At 37.0% G+C, this 13004-nt stretch overlaps 1 protein-coding gene across 1 annotated transcript; it reads right to left on the bottom strand.

The window, feature by feature from the left end:
• Positions 1–15: 15 nt before the first annotated feature.
• On the bottom strand, positions 16–12690 carry ple (tyrosine hydroxylase ple). The gene is made up of 7 exons (XM_018505422.1): positions 12606–12690; positions 6054–6165; positions 5605–5727; positions 5291–5350; positions 3107–3926; positions 1816–2179; positions 16–1469 (listed from the first exon to the last, which is right to left on the bottom strand). Exons 1-7 carry the CDS (start codon positions 12672–12674, stop codon positions 1302–1304), a joined length of 1716 nt encoding a protein of 571 aa, XP_018360924.1. The 5' UTR covers positions 12675–12690; the 3' UTR covers positions 16–1301.
• Between the last annotated feature and the right edge of the window lie 314 nt (positions 12691–13004).

The following is a 13004-nucleotide window of genomic DNA, read 5'->3' as shown; positions in this document are numbered from 1 at the left end:
CGCTAAATAGTATTATCTTTCTAAAGCAATATCGCTTTGTGACTTCTGGAACTGTTTGGGGACTATTATCTCCAAAGAGTTCGATCGAACAAGAAGCGATACAGCGCCCAGATGCGAACTATCTAAGTAAGAACACAACTTAAAGATATTCTTTACGAAATACTGTTTAATTCGATGCAGGTAAATTCTAAATTAAGTGCGACAAGCCAATAAGAATATTTACTGAACGGTCACTTCTTATCGGCTAGTCCGGGAGAACCGCCCAACGAGACTCCATACAGCCACCGTGTGACAATTAATTCGCGAAAGAAGAGAATACTGTACGCTCAAGTTTGAACAACAAATTCTATCGCGATGAGGAATCAATCCCGCGAATTCTACAAGTTCTACAAGACTACGATATAATTTTTAGCTACAACCATCTCGCGTTATAACTTTTGCTAAATAGATTGTACTACGAATTATCGGGGCAGATGCCAGTGTCTGCTGGATTAAGTAAATTCATGTATATATAACATAACGTACTAACATAATAATACAATATTATATAATAGAATAGAACGAAATAATAATAATTAATAATTAATAATAATATAATAGTATTTTGAGAATCTTTCATATGCATGTACGCGCAACTATATTGATAAAAAAAGACAATGCTATTCTATTTATTAAAAGATAACCTTGTGATATGTATTTCCGCTCATTTGGCGTCTTAAGAACAAAAGATTGGACTGTCACAATTTACTTAATTAAGTTGTACGATTATCTGGACGAAACGTAACACAATACAAGCTGACGTTCGCGTGCGTCAAAGTAAAGTCACATTTTATAATCAGTTTATAATCAGATCCACTGTTTATAATCAGTGCGCGTACACGCATATAATAACGCAAATGAATGACTTTATACACGAAATGAAGGACGAATTACGCAATAAAAATTATGACAATGAGATGATATGCTCCACCGAACCTGGAAGCTGAAGTTTCGATGCAATTCAAAATGTTTTTCTTATTTAAAACAAATAACTCTTTCGCGATGGTCTACATAACTTCCTTAAAATTACTGGTACGCTTTCGAAATATATCATTAAAAGACTCATTAAGCTCTGTTACAATTACTAGGAAGAACGTTTTTTATAGTATAATAATTATCTGCTATTCTTTGATAGATTATCGAAAATTATTGTCACCAAAGAGTTTAAAGATTATTTAATTGGCTAAGTGATCGATTTCGAGGTTCGATGGTTCGCAAAAGGAATAATCGAATCATAAACGAAAACGCGGAAGTTTTCATCCTTACGCAAATTGTCTCGCTTTCATTTTGTTGACGGCATTCGTAAGGTGGGTCATCTCGGTATTGAGTTGGGAAATCATACCCTCCAGTCTATCAACACTATCAAGGACTTCGACGCGTTGCGTATGCGGATTGAACCTGACCTCGAATGGCCGGCTCATAGTGGCCACCTGTAAGAGAAACCAAGGTTCATGACTAAGCTTATCCTACCAAAGTGAGAAATAACAGGTAGGCGGAAGTGAACAGGCTACTATTCTTTATTTGCAATAAATGGAAATAAAAAATATTGAAGAAATTAAGAACGTAAAAAAGAAGATTGGTCTACTTCGATTCTAATACTTTTGAGTTTATCGATAAGTATACATATAACAAGAATTTAAAACTTTGGCAAACTGTAGGAAAACAAATTTAATGCGAAATTAATTTCACGGGTTAGGTAATACTGAACATTAAGCATTTACTCAAACACACGATTTCATCAAACACATTGAAAATAATTAGCATTTTCGTATTTACCCAACGACGGAATTTTTCCTTAGCATCCTCGAAACTCTCGGCCACATAATATATCGGTTGGTATTCTTGATCTTGATATTTCTGGAGAGCGGTAATTGACGGATCGAAAGCTCGATGTTCGCATTTATCGCTCAATGCGTGCAAGAGTTCACCGTAGGCTGACAACAAGCCAGCACCATAAGCTTTGACTTCAGGACCTTCCTTACACAATCCGAATTCAACCGTGAACCAGTAAATGGTTGATAGCTTCTCGATTTCTTCATCTGAAGCGCCAAGAGACGCTAATCCAATTTCTTGCGAAAATTGAGCGAAACTTGGATCGGCCAAAAGCGGCATATGGCCCAAGAGTTCGTGAATGCAATCTCTGCAAATAAAATAAAACAAACTTAAAGAACATTGCCACGTGCTTGTCTTAAAATTCGCACTCTTAAATTTATCCATTCTATTTTCCTTTATTCGTTTTATATTTAAATTTATTGCTTAGTTAATTTTAAATGTGAAGATTTGTAATTAAATCATTGCAATTTGCAATATTTAAATCTTAATTTTACATCAGCAGTAGGATTTTAATTGCATTAAATAAATTGAACATGCTAAAATTAATTAAAATTTATCAAATAAATGGCGCGAACTCAAGGAGCTATTCCATTCTTACAATTTGCAAAGCTATCTAGAGTTCTTGAAAATCGTACTGTGACGTGGATCGCTACGCGGAGAAACGAGTTCGTAACTGTGGAACTGAGTTATCAACGCCATCGTGACGTTAAAAGCCAATTAGAGTTCCATTACGAGCTTAGAGAGGCGCAGTAATTTTATTATCATCGTTCTCTGTGTACCACCGGGTGCAGGTTCCCGTCATAACGCAATATCGATTACCTTGCAGTTTGACATGAAGGGGCAGCAGTGATGCGGAGCCAGAGCGACCTTTACAATGCCCGATTTTTATGTAAAGATGCGTTGCAGCTTTATGCCTTCGAAGCAATATTTTATCGAATCTCATTATGAACTAGTTATGTACAGTATGTTCTTTTTATCTGCATACTTTACAGCTTATACCGAATCATAATTATGAAAAAAAAGTAAAAAGTTTAAAGTTTTAAAACTTTCTGGGCAAGAGGTGATTTGCAAATGGCATGTTCAATATATTTGAATTGAATTTTTATCCATTTTTTAGAATAATCTAAGCGTAATAGAAAAAAAGTAACTACTCTATTCCAATAACTATTTTTTGGTCCCTAAAATAAATTCGAACTAACGAAAGTAAAAAATGATGAAAATTAGAAGCACTTACGGTTCGGGAGTGTGATACGGGCTGTTGATGTGGCGGACATATTGGGTGCTCTGGAATATTCTGAAGGCAAGACTGGACAAGAAGTCCCGCGCTGTCAAGAGACCGGCGGCCGGTCGAAGAGTGAATCCCGTGCTCTTCTTCAAAAAATCGCTGACTTCCTGCAACTGCGGTATACGGTGAGACTCGAAGATCCTCTCCTCTTGCAATTTCTTGAAGACTCTCTGGTATTCCATGCACGCGTGTTTCGGTACCAGGTCCAACACAGTGTTGAAGACGCGCGACCAAGTTTCGTTTTCCGTCTCGGTGTAAGGAATAGAAGGTATCGGGTCGCCGTACTTATAAGCAAAAGCAATTTCGGCAATGACTTTGCGACGAGCGCGATACTCTTTGTCGGCGAAGCCTGGATGATTCATGTCGAGATCCGGCTCGTACTTAGTCATTAGGTGGTTACAATTGTCGAGATCGGAAGCGTGACGGGGAAACCAGGGATCTTTGATGCTGACGGAATTGTCGGCGAGCAGGTTTACGCCGTCTAAGGCCGAGCTTTGTCGTAGATTTCTAATCAACTGTAACAGGCTCTGTCTGCTCATGTCAATCTTGACCAAGACCTCAAATTGCAGACCCTCCTTCTTGGAGGGCCGTGACTCGACATGAGTGATCATGCCCTTGAAATTTTCGATTGTCTTTAGGATTCTGCCTAGAGAACCAATACCCTCTCGCAATCTCAATACCAGCGCCGCTTTCTGCACGTTGTACTCGCTATCCGGAGATTCGGCTATAGTTTTCGCGAGCACTACTTCCTCCTCGGTTAATCCGGCATCTGTGAAAAAGCGAACATCGTCTAGTTTTGCTTGATAATGACATTAAAGATATTTCTAAATAAACTCGAATTATCCGTCAAATAATTTTTGTTAAGATTTCCCTTAAGACATCTCTTAACAAGATTTTCGTCGCAAAGTGACATCGTTCTGTGGGACACTAGAATAACTTACTCGTGCACAAATAAAAAAATAAATAATTTTAACGTATATCACAACTCGTCTTTACATCTCGGCTATAAATCGTAATTCGCAATTCATTATTTGTTGTCACACTCTTAACTTGATGACTCGCTTCGACATTAATAACGATTCGCGAATTTTTTTTACACTAGCTCTTTGTTCTCCCTTTCGTCTTGATCGAGAAATCAATATGTGTCATACAACTCCTTTGGTTAGACGACAAAGAAACTCATGCAGATACGGTTAGACGGAAACATAAACCAATAAGTCTGTTCGCGTCGCTTGCTTTTGGCACTCGACATCTTCGCTTTCTCTCTTTTTAAAGCAAAATATGTATCTATCTCGTTTTAAGTGCAAAAATATTTGGGGATTTCATGCAACGCGAACAGACCTATTGTCGGCCTTCTCGATCAATTATTAAAGACATTCTCGGTATATGCCGCGTGATCGAAATAATGCATTACCCGCAGAAAATGCGCATCATCATTTATTCCACAGTTTTATGTAGATTTGACATTTGAGAAAATACGAGCGTTTTGATAATAGGTAAAATAAGAAAAGCGCGAATTCGACTTATAAAACTTTCCCAGGAACGATTCTTTTTAGGCATGATTTCTTGCAAGTACCCTAAGTGACTTCCGCGGTAATAATCGGGCAATTCAAAGTCCATTTTCGCATAGCGCTTTGCCGTCACGTCGGAAACGGTACCATCTACTTGGTCGCGGGGGCGGCGGAAAAGTGGCAAAAGTAGCCGTCATTGTCGCGAGCGCGGACGTGCCGGTGAGATGGAAGGCAGCGCGAAAAGGAATAACCGTGTTACACATTTACTGCGGCCACGCAGGGTCGCTTGTGAAATCTCGAGAAAGGCTCTGCTCCGGTAATACGATTCTAAATGCACAAAGCGGCTTCGGAGGGCGAAGACGGGTTGGAAAAAGACGGAAATAGCTCGGAGACGTAATTCACTCCAAGTGTCGGCCGAGCACTCGCCCTAGTCGACTGTCGACAATGGCGATCGTTTCACCCTCCATTTATCGTTGCCTTCCTATCTTTCCATCGTATACTATTACGCCACATGCGTAACCTCTTTGCACGCAATCTCCCACTTCCTGTTTCACTTCTATTACGTAATGTGACATTTTGCTAGAACTGGACACAATTACGAAGGGATAGAAGATATACGTACCATCATCGTCATCATCATCCGGTTTTCCATCACTGTCTGAGGAAGCCTCCGCTTTCGCTTCTGAAAGTTACAAGTTTCGTGCTCATGCCATATATATGCAACATTTATTCTTGAATACTTGGCGGCAGATGCATTTGACGTCAATCAATTTCACATTATAGTAAACATTATAAATGTTATGCACGGGGATTATTATTACATTAAATAAAATTATCATATTAATGATGACACTCAATGCAATTATGTCCTATGCATATCACGCCTCCGATTATTCAAAGAGCGTTATAATTATTTGACAACATCTAGATACAAACCTTCCTCCTGCACCGCGCAAACTAATGATTCCACCTGTTCATCATCACTTGATGAAATATCGATGTAATTTTCTTCTTGTCCTTTATCCTTAGTACAAGTAATTGTCTGATCCGCGTTTGTGTCTATTCGATAACAAAGAAACACGTCATGCATTAACATGTGCATGCATATACATATATTACTTCTCTCTGCTCTTGTACGGCGTTAGCAAAGAGATATAATGTTTTATTAAAAAAATTTTTAAACATATATGTACATTTCTCTAATAAAGGTACGTTATATCAATATCGTAATCTTTTATACAGTAAGTCATGCGTACATATAGCAAATACAAAAATATTTATACATAAAACATATCTATACATCAAACATATATTGACGCGGTAATAGAGATTATATATACAATAATAAAAAGAATTAATCATGCCAGACAATTCGGAAGACTTACCATTCGCTCGTTGTCGAGCTTCCTCGAGTACGCTTTGCTTCGTCTGTTTGACGACGAGCGTTTCAAAACGGGCATCGTCTACGAGGGAACGTCGTCGCGCTGGATACCCGTTCTGAAAATATAAATTAAAAGTTCGATTTATATAAAATATCATGTAGAAAATTATGATAAATTAAATTAATAAGAATATTGCTAAAAATATCTATATCATTTCCGTATGATTAAATTCTGAGTGCTGATGTACTGTTCTATTGTATTTTATTGCTGACGCACAAGCAATTATAGATAGAACTTTAAAGGGCGGATGTCCTTTCCTCTTGAGTCAGGTTCCGTTTTGTGTGGTCTACTCGTGGCCACCTTTGACGTGAGACGAAACGGAAATCTAACTCGTCAATTCGACCAAGTGTCGCTTAAATCAGGTAACGAACAAAAGGCACGGAAATGAATTTTCGCGACTTCCGTCCTGCTGTCGTTGAAGTATAGGAAATGAATTAATTTTATCAGAGATGTAGAAAGAGGCTTGAGTATATCGCTCAGTTCTTAAAAGAAGATAAATTTTATTTTTCTTATTACCGCTCTCTTAGTTAATATACTTTTGCTCATTTCTTGCAATTTGATGAAAAATTTTTACTTGAGATATTTATACCTTTTTAGCTATATGAATTTTTCAGCAAAAATTTATTTAGAATTTTATTTGTGAGCAAAAAAATTAATGAGTAAATCTTAAGAGACAAAGACTGAAAATAGACGCTTTTACTTGGCGAAAACAGACAAGCATGCGTTACCAATCATTCAAATTCCTGACTGTCGCCGCGTTGGAGACCCAGTTGCATTTTCCAGCAAAGTCATCGGTTGGCATAGTTTAGAGAAAGCGTTTAGCAATCTCCCTTAACAACGCGCGTCGTTAAGTGGGCCAAGTACTTTACCGATGGAATAGTTGACTATGTCGGGAAATTGCGACACAACGTGATAACACATCGAAGAAACAGCAAATGCATGATAAATCTCATCCCAATGGATCGATAAAGTCACAAATTAATTAATGCCTATCGTAAAGCTGTCCGGAGTTGTCGGCTATCCGTGTGAATTGCGACTATCGTACGGGAAAGTGACGAATATATGCAAATATTTGTCGACAACTGATGTACGGTGACTGTCCGTTCGAGGGAAAAAGAATGAAACAGCGCGACGATAACTCGGCAATAAACGATGCGAATGTCCAATCGAGCAAACGGCAGGTACCGTAGGAATGTTGTTTCCGACCTTGTAGAATAGCACGAATGTATGGCCGAAGATGCGAAAGAAACGACCTCGAGAGTTAGCAAGTCGAGTAATTACCTACTACATGGCGGAGGAGTCGCATCCGTAGATAAACAGGGTCTCTCCTTGCACCTTCTCTCATTAGTTTTGCTCCGGATATTCATTCCTATTTTTATTAATATCTAACTTTTTTTAATATTCTTGAAAAACTATATATAGTATAATACAAGTGACATATCTTAATTAAAGCATTAAAAAAATTATGCTTTTCTTTAATTTGATTGTGTTGCAAGAGGTACTTAAATAATTACTGGAAATAATAGTAGTATAGTATAATTAAATCGAGATGTAGATATAGATGTATCCGTGTGAGTCATATAATTTTATGATCATTCATAGTTTCGATTTACCTTATTATCTATTATATAAAAAAGCGTTTCTAACGCGTCTCTAACACAGCGAATGTCAAATGATTACGATGCTAATACGGCGTAATGTCTCGTGGATAATATATAATCAAGGTTGATCATTAAAATTGCGCTCGCATAACTTAGCTCGCTATCTGCCCAATTATTCGAGCGGATTTTGCTATCTCGATTGATATCTATTTAACAATCATAAAAATTATATTTTATGATTATTCGTTATTTATGATCCTGTTTCAACGGTAATAAAAATCCAAACATTAGTAACAAGCTAAGAAGTATAATCAAGGAATCTGACATGCATTATCTACTGCGTGATATAGGTAGTATCTTTAATCTACTACTGTTATGTTCAATGATTAATTCAGTTCTAAAATGTATCAAAAGAATATGAGAGATTTTTAAATACTTATTTTTTAATTTTTTACCAAAAATTACGTTTAATATTTTTAGAAGTCTTTGCGCGAAAGAAAAGGACAAAAAATAATGCAGCAAGTTTCTCGATCTGAACGCAGTGCGTAAGGGCGATTAAGAGCGAGCGAAAAAGCGCATACCTCGGTGGAACTCCAGCGGGCAAATAATTTGTCTTTGAGTATTAATTTGAAACTCATAAAACCGCAATTGTACAGTTGAATGCGCGGCCGAGATATATAATGCGCCACACACGCACACACATTGAAATCTCGCATTAATATAATCCTTCTCACCCTGGAAGAGAGACAAGTCGTTGCGGTCCAGGCGAAATAACCAGCGTTTAAGCAAAACGATTAGCATAGCAAACTCGCGCTAATACGTGCATAGACGAATACACATGCAGCACGCGCACGCGAGTTGCATGCGCCGAAGGATAGTTGCGAATGCAACGAGTGCATGTGCAGTGAGCCTCCAAAGGCGAATAACGGGTGCAGCGTTCAGGGCCTCTTTCGCATATCTCTCTCTTTCTCTCTTTCTTAACCGCTCTATACAATCACTTGATATTTATAATACATTCATAATTATCATGCACGAGGCCGGAGATTGATTTTGCAACGGCGACGACATAATCCTGCTTAATATGATCGATCGGTAGTAGCAGCAGCCTTGATACCAAGAGGGTGCTATCAGATCTTATTGCGAACTTGCAAATAAGCTCGTGGTAATTTTGTCATGAATTCGCTGAACGCTCTAATGTTATTCTATAAGCGGACTTTAAGCAAGCGGTCGCGTGAACGGATGCTTCTAGGGCAAGGTGATTGGCTTGAGAAAAACAACCTGTAGTCGTGTGCGTATAATCATTAGTGGCCATATTAGAATCCAGAACAAAACTGTCTAGATTTCGTAAAAAAAAATCGATAATATATTTGCTACCAATTTAGCTATAATAATATCTAAAGATAATTTTGTTGGACCATCAAAATAATTATGTAGAACGCTCAAACTGGTTATTAGAATGTCATAACTTTTTGCAACATTGTTCAACATGTTTGAGATTCCTACGTAAGTATTTTGATGGTCCAATAAAATTATTTTCAGGTCTGTAGCTACCTAAATTTTTAGATACTTTGGCAAATCTATGTACGATATACCGGTTTTAACATGATCGAAAAAATAATAAAAAATGTTGAACATGTACAAATTGATTAATTAAGATTTTAATTTAGATGGCGAGACCGTGAATCTTTATTTGGTTTAGATTATTTAAATTATTCGAATACCCGGAATAACAGAAACGTGAAATAATATCCACATTGGCGACGCGATCGCGGTAGGAAATTTACTCAAGGTCGGTTTACTTTTCACCCCGCGTCGCCGTTCCTCGTACGATAACTATCGATCGCGTATAACCGATTCTAGATTCGATCTGGTTCAGTATCTAGATCCGGAGTGTATGCACGCACGAGTTCCGTTTGAATGAGTCAGACTCGTCATGATCGTCAAATGAATAAAAATCGAAGTTAATACGCGCGTAATTCGAAGCGAACAACTGCAAATTATATCTATCTATGTAATCAAGAATATTAAATGTGCCTATATAGTTACGTGCGTTTACTTCCGAGATTTATCATTTAAAGCAGAAAGACACTACTCGCCGGAATTGAAATCGCCAGATTCTCTGGCAGATGCTTTCTATGAAATAACGTAATTGAAAAGAATTTAAATTATTTAGATTTTTTTAATTTTAAAAAATATATAATATTTAGAAAATATGTATCTATACGTATATAGAACTATCAATTTAATTTTTTATTTGCAATTTTTAATGCAATTTTAATACGGTTTTGAATTTCACTAATTAGTAAGAATTTCACCACTACCTATGTACACATTAACGATTTCGATTCATAGAATTTGCGGAGAAAGCGTAAGATTGTCATCACATCGAAGTGACGTGTTCTCGTATTTGTACAGACGGAAACAAATAACAAATCATACAACGCTTAGAGGGTATCCGGGTATCGTCTTGAAAAGAAAGCACTGAACCTAGATTCAAACTCGTCTAGGTATTAATCTTAAAAAACGTTATGTCATTAGAGAATATCAATTTTTCACTTATCGGTAACGATATCCAATGTATATAACATCGTGTTAAATTATGCATGAATGGAGAAGGTAAATTCAGAGAAAACTCTGCGAATCTACGAATCTCTTCGATTAGCATTCGAACTCACAAACAAACATTAGCGATTTGTAAACTGTTTGCACTAGTAATACTTTTGCATCAATAAATCTCGATTGTTTGAGAAAATCACGTAGGAGTCGAAAAGCTCAAAGTCGATTACGATATATGTTTAACACAGTTATTAAAGAGATAAGTACGATATTGCGTGAGAAATGAGACATAGACCTTGCCGGTTATTTTTGCGCTGTTGCAAAATTTCGCATTGTCGTTATAGATGCGTTATAGTTCGGAAAAAAAAAAGAGCGAATAACCTCGTAAAAGTGTTGATTATGAATTGTCATATGACTTATTGGACGTGAATAGTTAGAAACAGAATCGACCTTGCCATCGTAATCCATGATGCGTTATACACGCGACGGAAAAACGCAGCAACCTCGAAAAAGTATCGATTAAAATCTATTAGTGTGCGATCTTAGGGAAAAAATACAGTTACGTGATGAACGACGAGTTCTCGCGAGCTATAATTTGCAAAGTAGACGGATATGTCTACAGTATATATTAAAAAATTGTTACACGTTCAATTCCAGCTAATATTACATACTCGAGAATGACTACAGTCGATAATTGTAAGTTTCAACAAACGATAAAACCGTTTATAGTTATTTATTCCTATCTTGTTATTATACTCATCACCGTGGAATACGTGCAAATACAATTTTATTCATCAAATAGAAATAGAAGTGCAAACATTCGCGAGACAAATCACAAAAGGGATGGTGCGAAAATGATTTTGCATAATGTTTGGCAGGAAGAGAAGATACTATTTGTCTTTCGTTATGATAATTACCGGTTTCTCCTAACCGTTGCGTCTTTCTATAATCGAAAACAGCTGACACGTGACCGGCTACTTCCTCGTAATCTTGTTGGACTCACGCTTCTTCAGCAGATTAAATTTTTCGCGCTCGCTGTAAGTGCCATAGGTCTTGTTGCATCAGTAGCTTGACTCGAATTGATTCTTGATCTTATGCAAATTTATGTATATGGAGCAATGAACGGATTATTTCTTTGTGTCATCTTATTATTTTCTGACTTCGAGAGAAAGAAAACTCTCTGTTATGAACAGATTCGCAACGGCCGAATAACATCAAGATTTTATTAATTATTCTGCAATGCAATTGAAATGTTTATGCACTATTTATATGTTTTATATAAATTTGTTTAAGATTTTTTTTTATTATTCTAATAAATGGCTAGATTTGGCGAATAACTTAAAAATATCAAGAGTTTGTTCCAGACCGGTTTTAGGTTACTAAAATAGAACACGTGAAAAATTCTAGAATCAAACCCATACAAAGTGTGACCTCGACAATTAGATATTCATTAATATGATATTGTGACAAGGTCAATAACATTGCGCAAACAGGATAATAACACAGCGCATTTACTTTCTCTGCGCAAAGACTCTTCTCCATTTCGCCGGGCCTACGTGAGAATTTCACTTGCGTTCGTCTCCGGTTATTAAGATTGAGAAAGAGCGGAACCGACACACATGCACCTTTAATCAATTTTCTGGCGCAATTTGTTTACCCATTTCGAAATGTGCCGTTAGCCTAGAAAAATCTCGAGAATTTAACTACAAAAGCAAACATGGAACACTCACTATGTATAGACATTGTATAATTAAGCCAGAGCGCATGGCGTAGTAGCCGTGAGACACTCGTGTCTTTGTAATGAATGCAAAGTGCACGTAATTTCATATAATTCGATAAATAATATACTGTTGCATCTACGACAAGTTCTGCAATTACGTTTGTCGAAATATATGAATTCACGTTAAGAAACTAGGATGACATTCGTACATGTAACATTCGGTGATATTTAAATGAACGACTGAATTCGCGCGCTTACTAAGGTCTTTATGATCGAACCTGTTGCTTTTGACATGTACATGAATAGAACAGTAGAAGCACTTTGACAGTAGGAAATGTAAAATTTTTTTTTACTTTACAAGTAGAGTGACAGATTTATCAAACACGATTTTTTGATTGAGAAACATAAATATATAGAAACAAAATAGTATTTTATATCAAAACTGTTTTTTACATACTATTTAATATTTTGCGGAACGTTATTCTGTACTCATCTAAAAATGATATTTATTTAAAAGTTTATTTTTTCAATGACTGACACTTTCAAAATTCTTTCGATTTTTGCAATACTTTAACAACTTTTGAATTATCTTTATCATTATTTAAAAATAAGACTTACCTCAATACTGTAAGACTTCTTGATGGCGAACATTTCGCGGTTCTTCTGAGCGGCTGCGACTGCCATCATATCTTCTTTATCACTCCTCTTTCTAGCGACTAATTCAGGTAGTTTTTCTTTGCTCGACGGTCAATCGACTTGGACGTCTTTCAATCGTCAGTCCTCGGGCCTGATAGTGCTCACTGGACAATGCAGTAGATGATGTGCGTGAGCTCTTCACTGCCGCTTGTGAGAAATTACACGAATGGATTCCCCGTTGAGCGCGCGTTTTTCGACTTTAATATCCCGATGTGCTTCGGCTACGTCCTCTTCAGCCTCGATCCGTCCGATCTGCTACGGTTCGACTACGATAAACGACGAGGACGTCGGCGACGACAACGAGCCTCTACTACTTAAGTC

Source organism: Trachymyrmex cornetzi, unplaced genomic scaffold (genome assembly GCF_001594075.2).
Source record: "Trachymyrmex cornetzi isolate Tcor2-1 unplaced genomic scaffold, Tcor1.1 scaffold205, whole genome shotgun sequence".
NCBI classification, from domain to species: Eukaryota; Metazoa; Arthropoda; class Insecta; order Hymenoptera; family Formicidae; genus Trachymyrmex; species Trachymyrmex cornetzi.
Note: the sequence above shows the minus strand (reverse complement) of the source record. Positions and strands in the feature narration are given on the sequence as shown.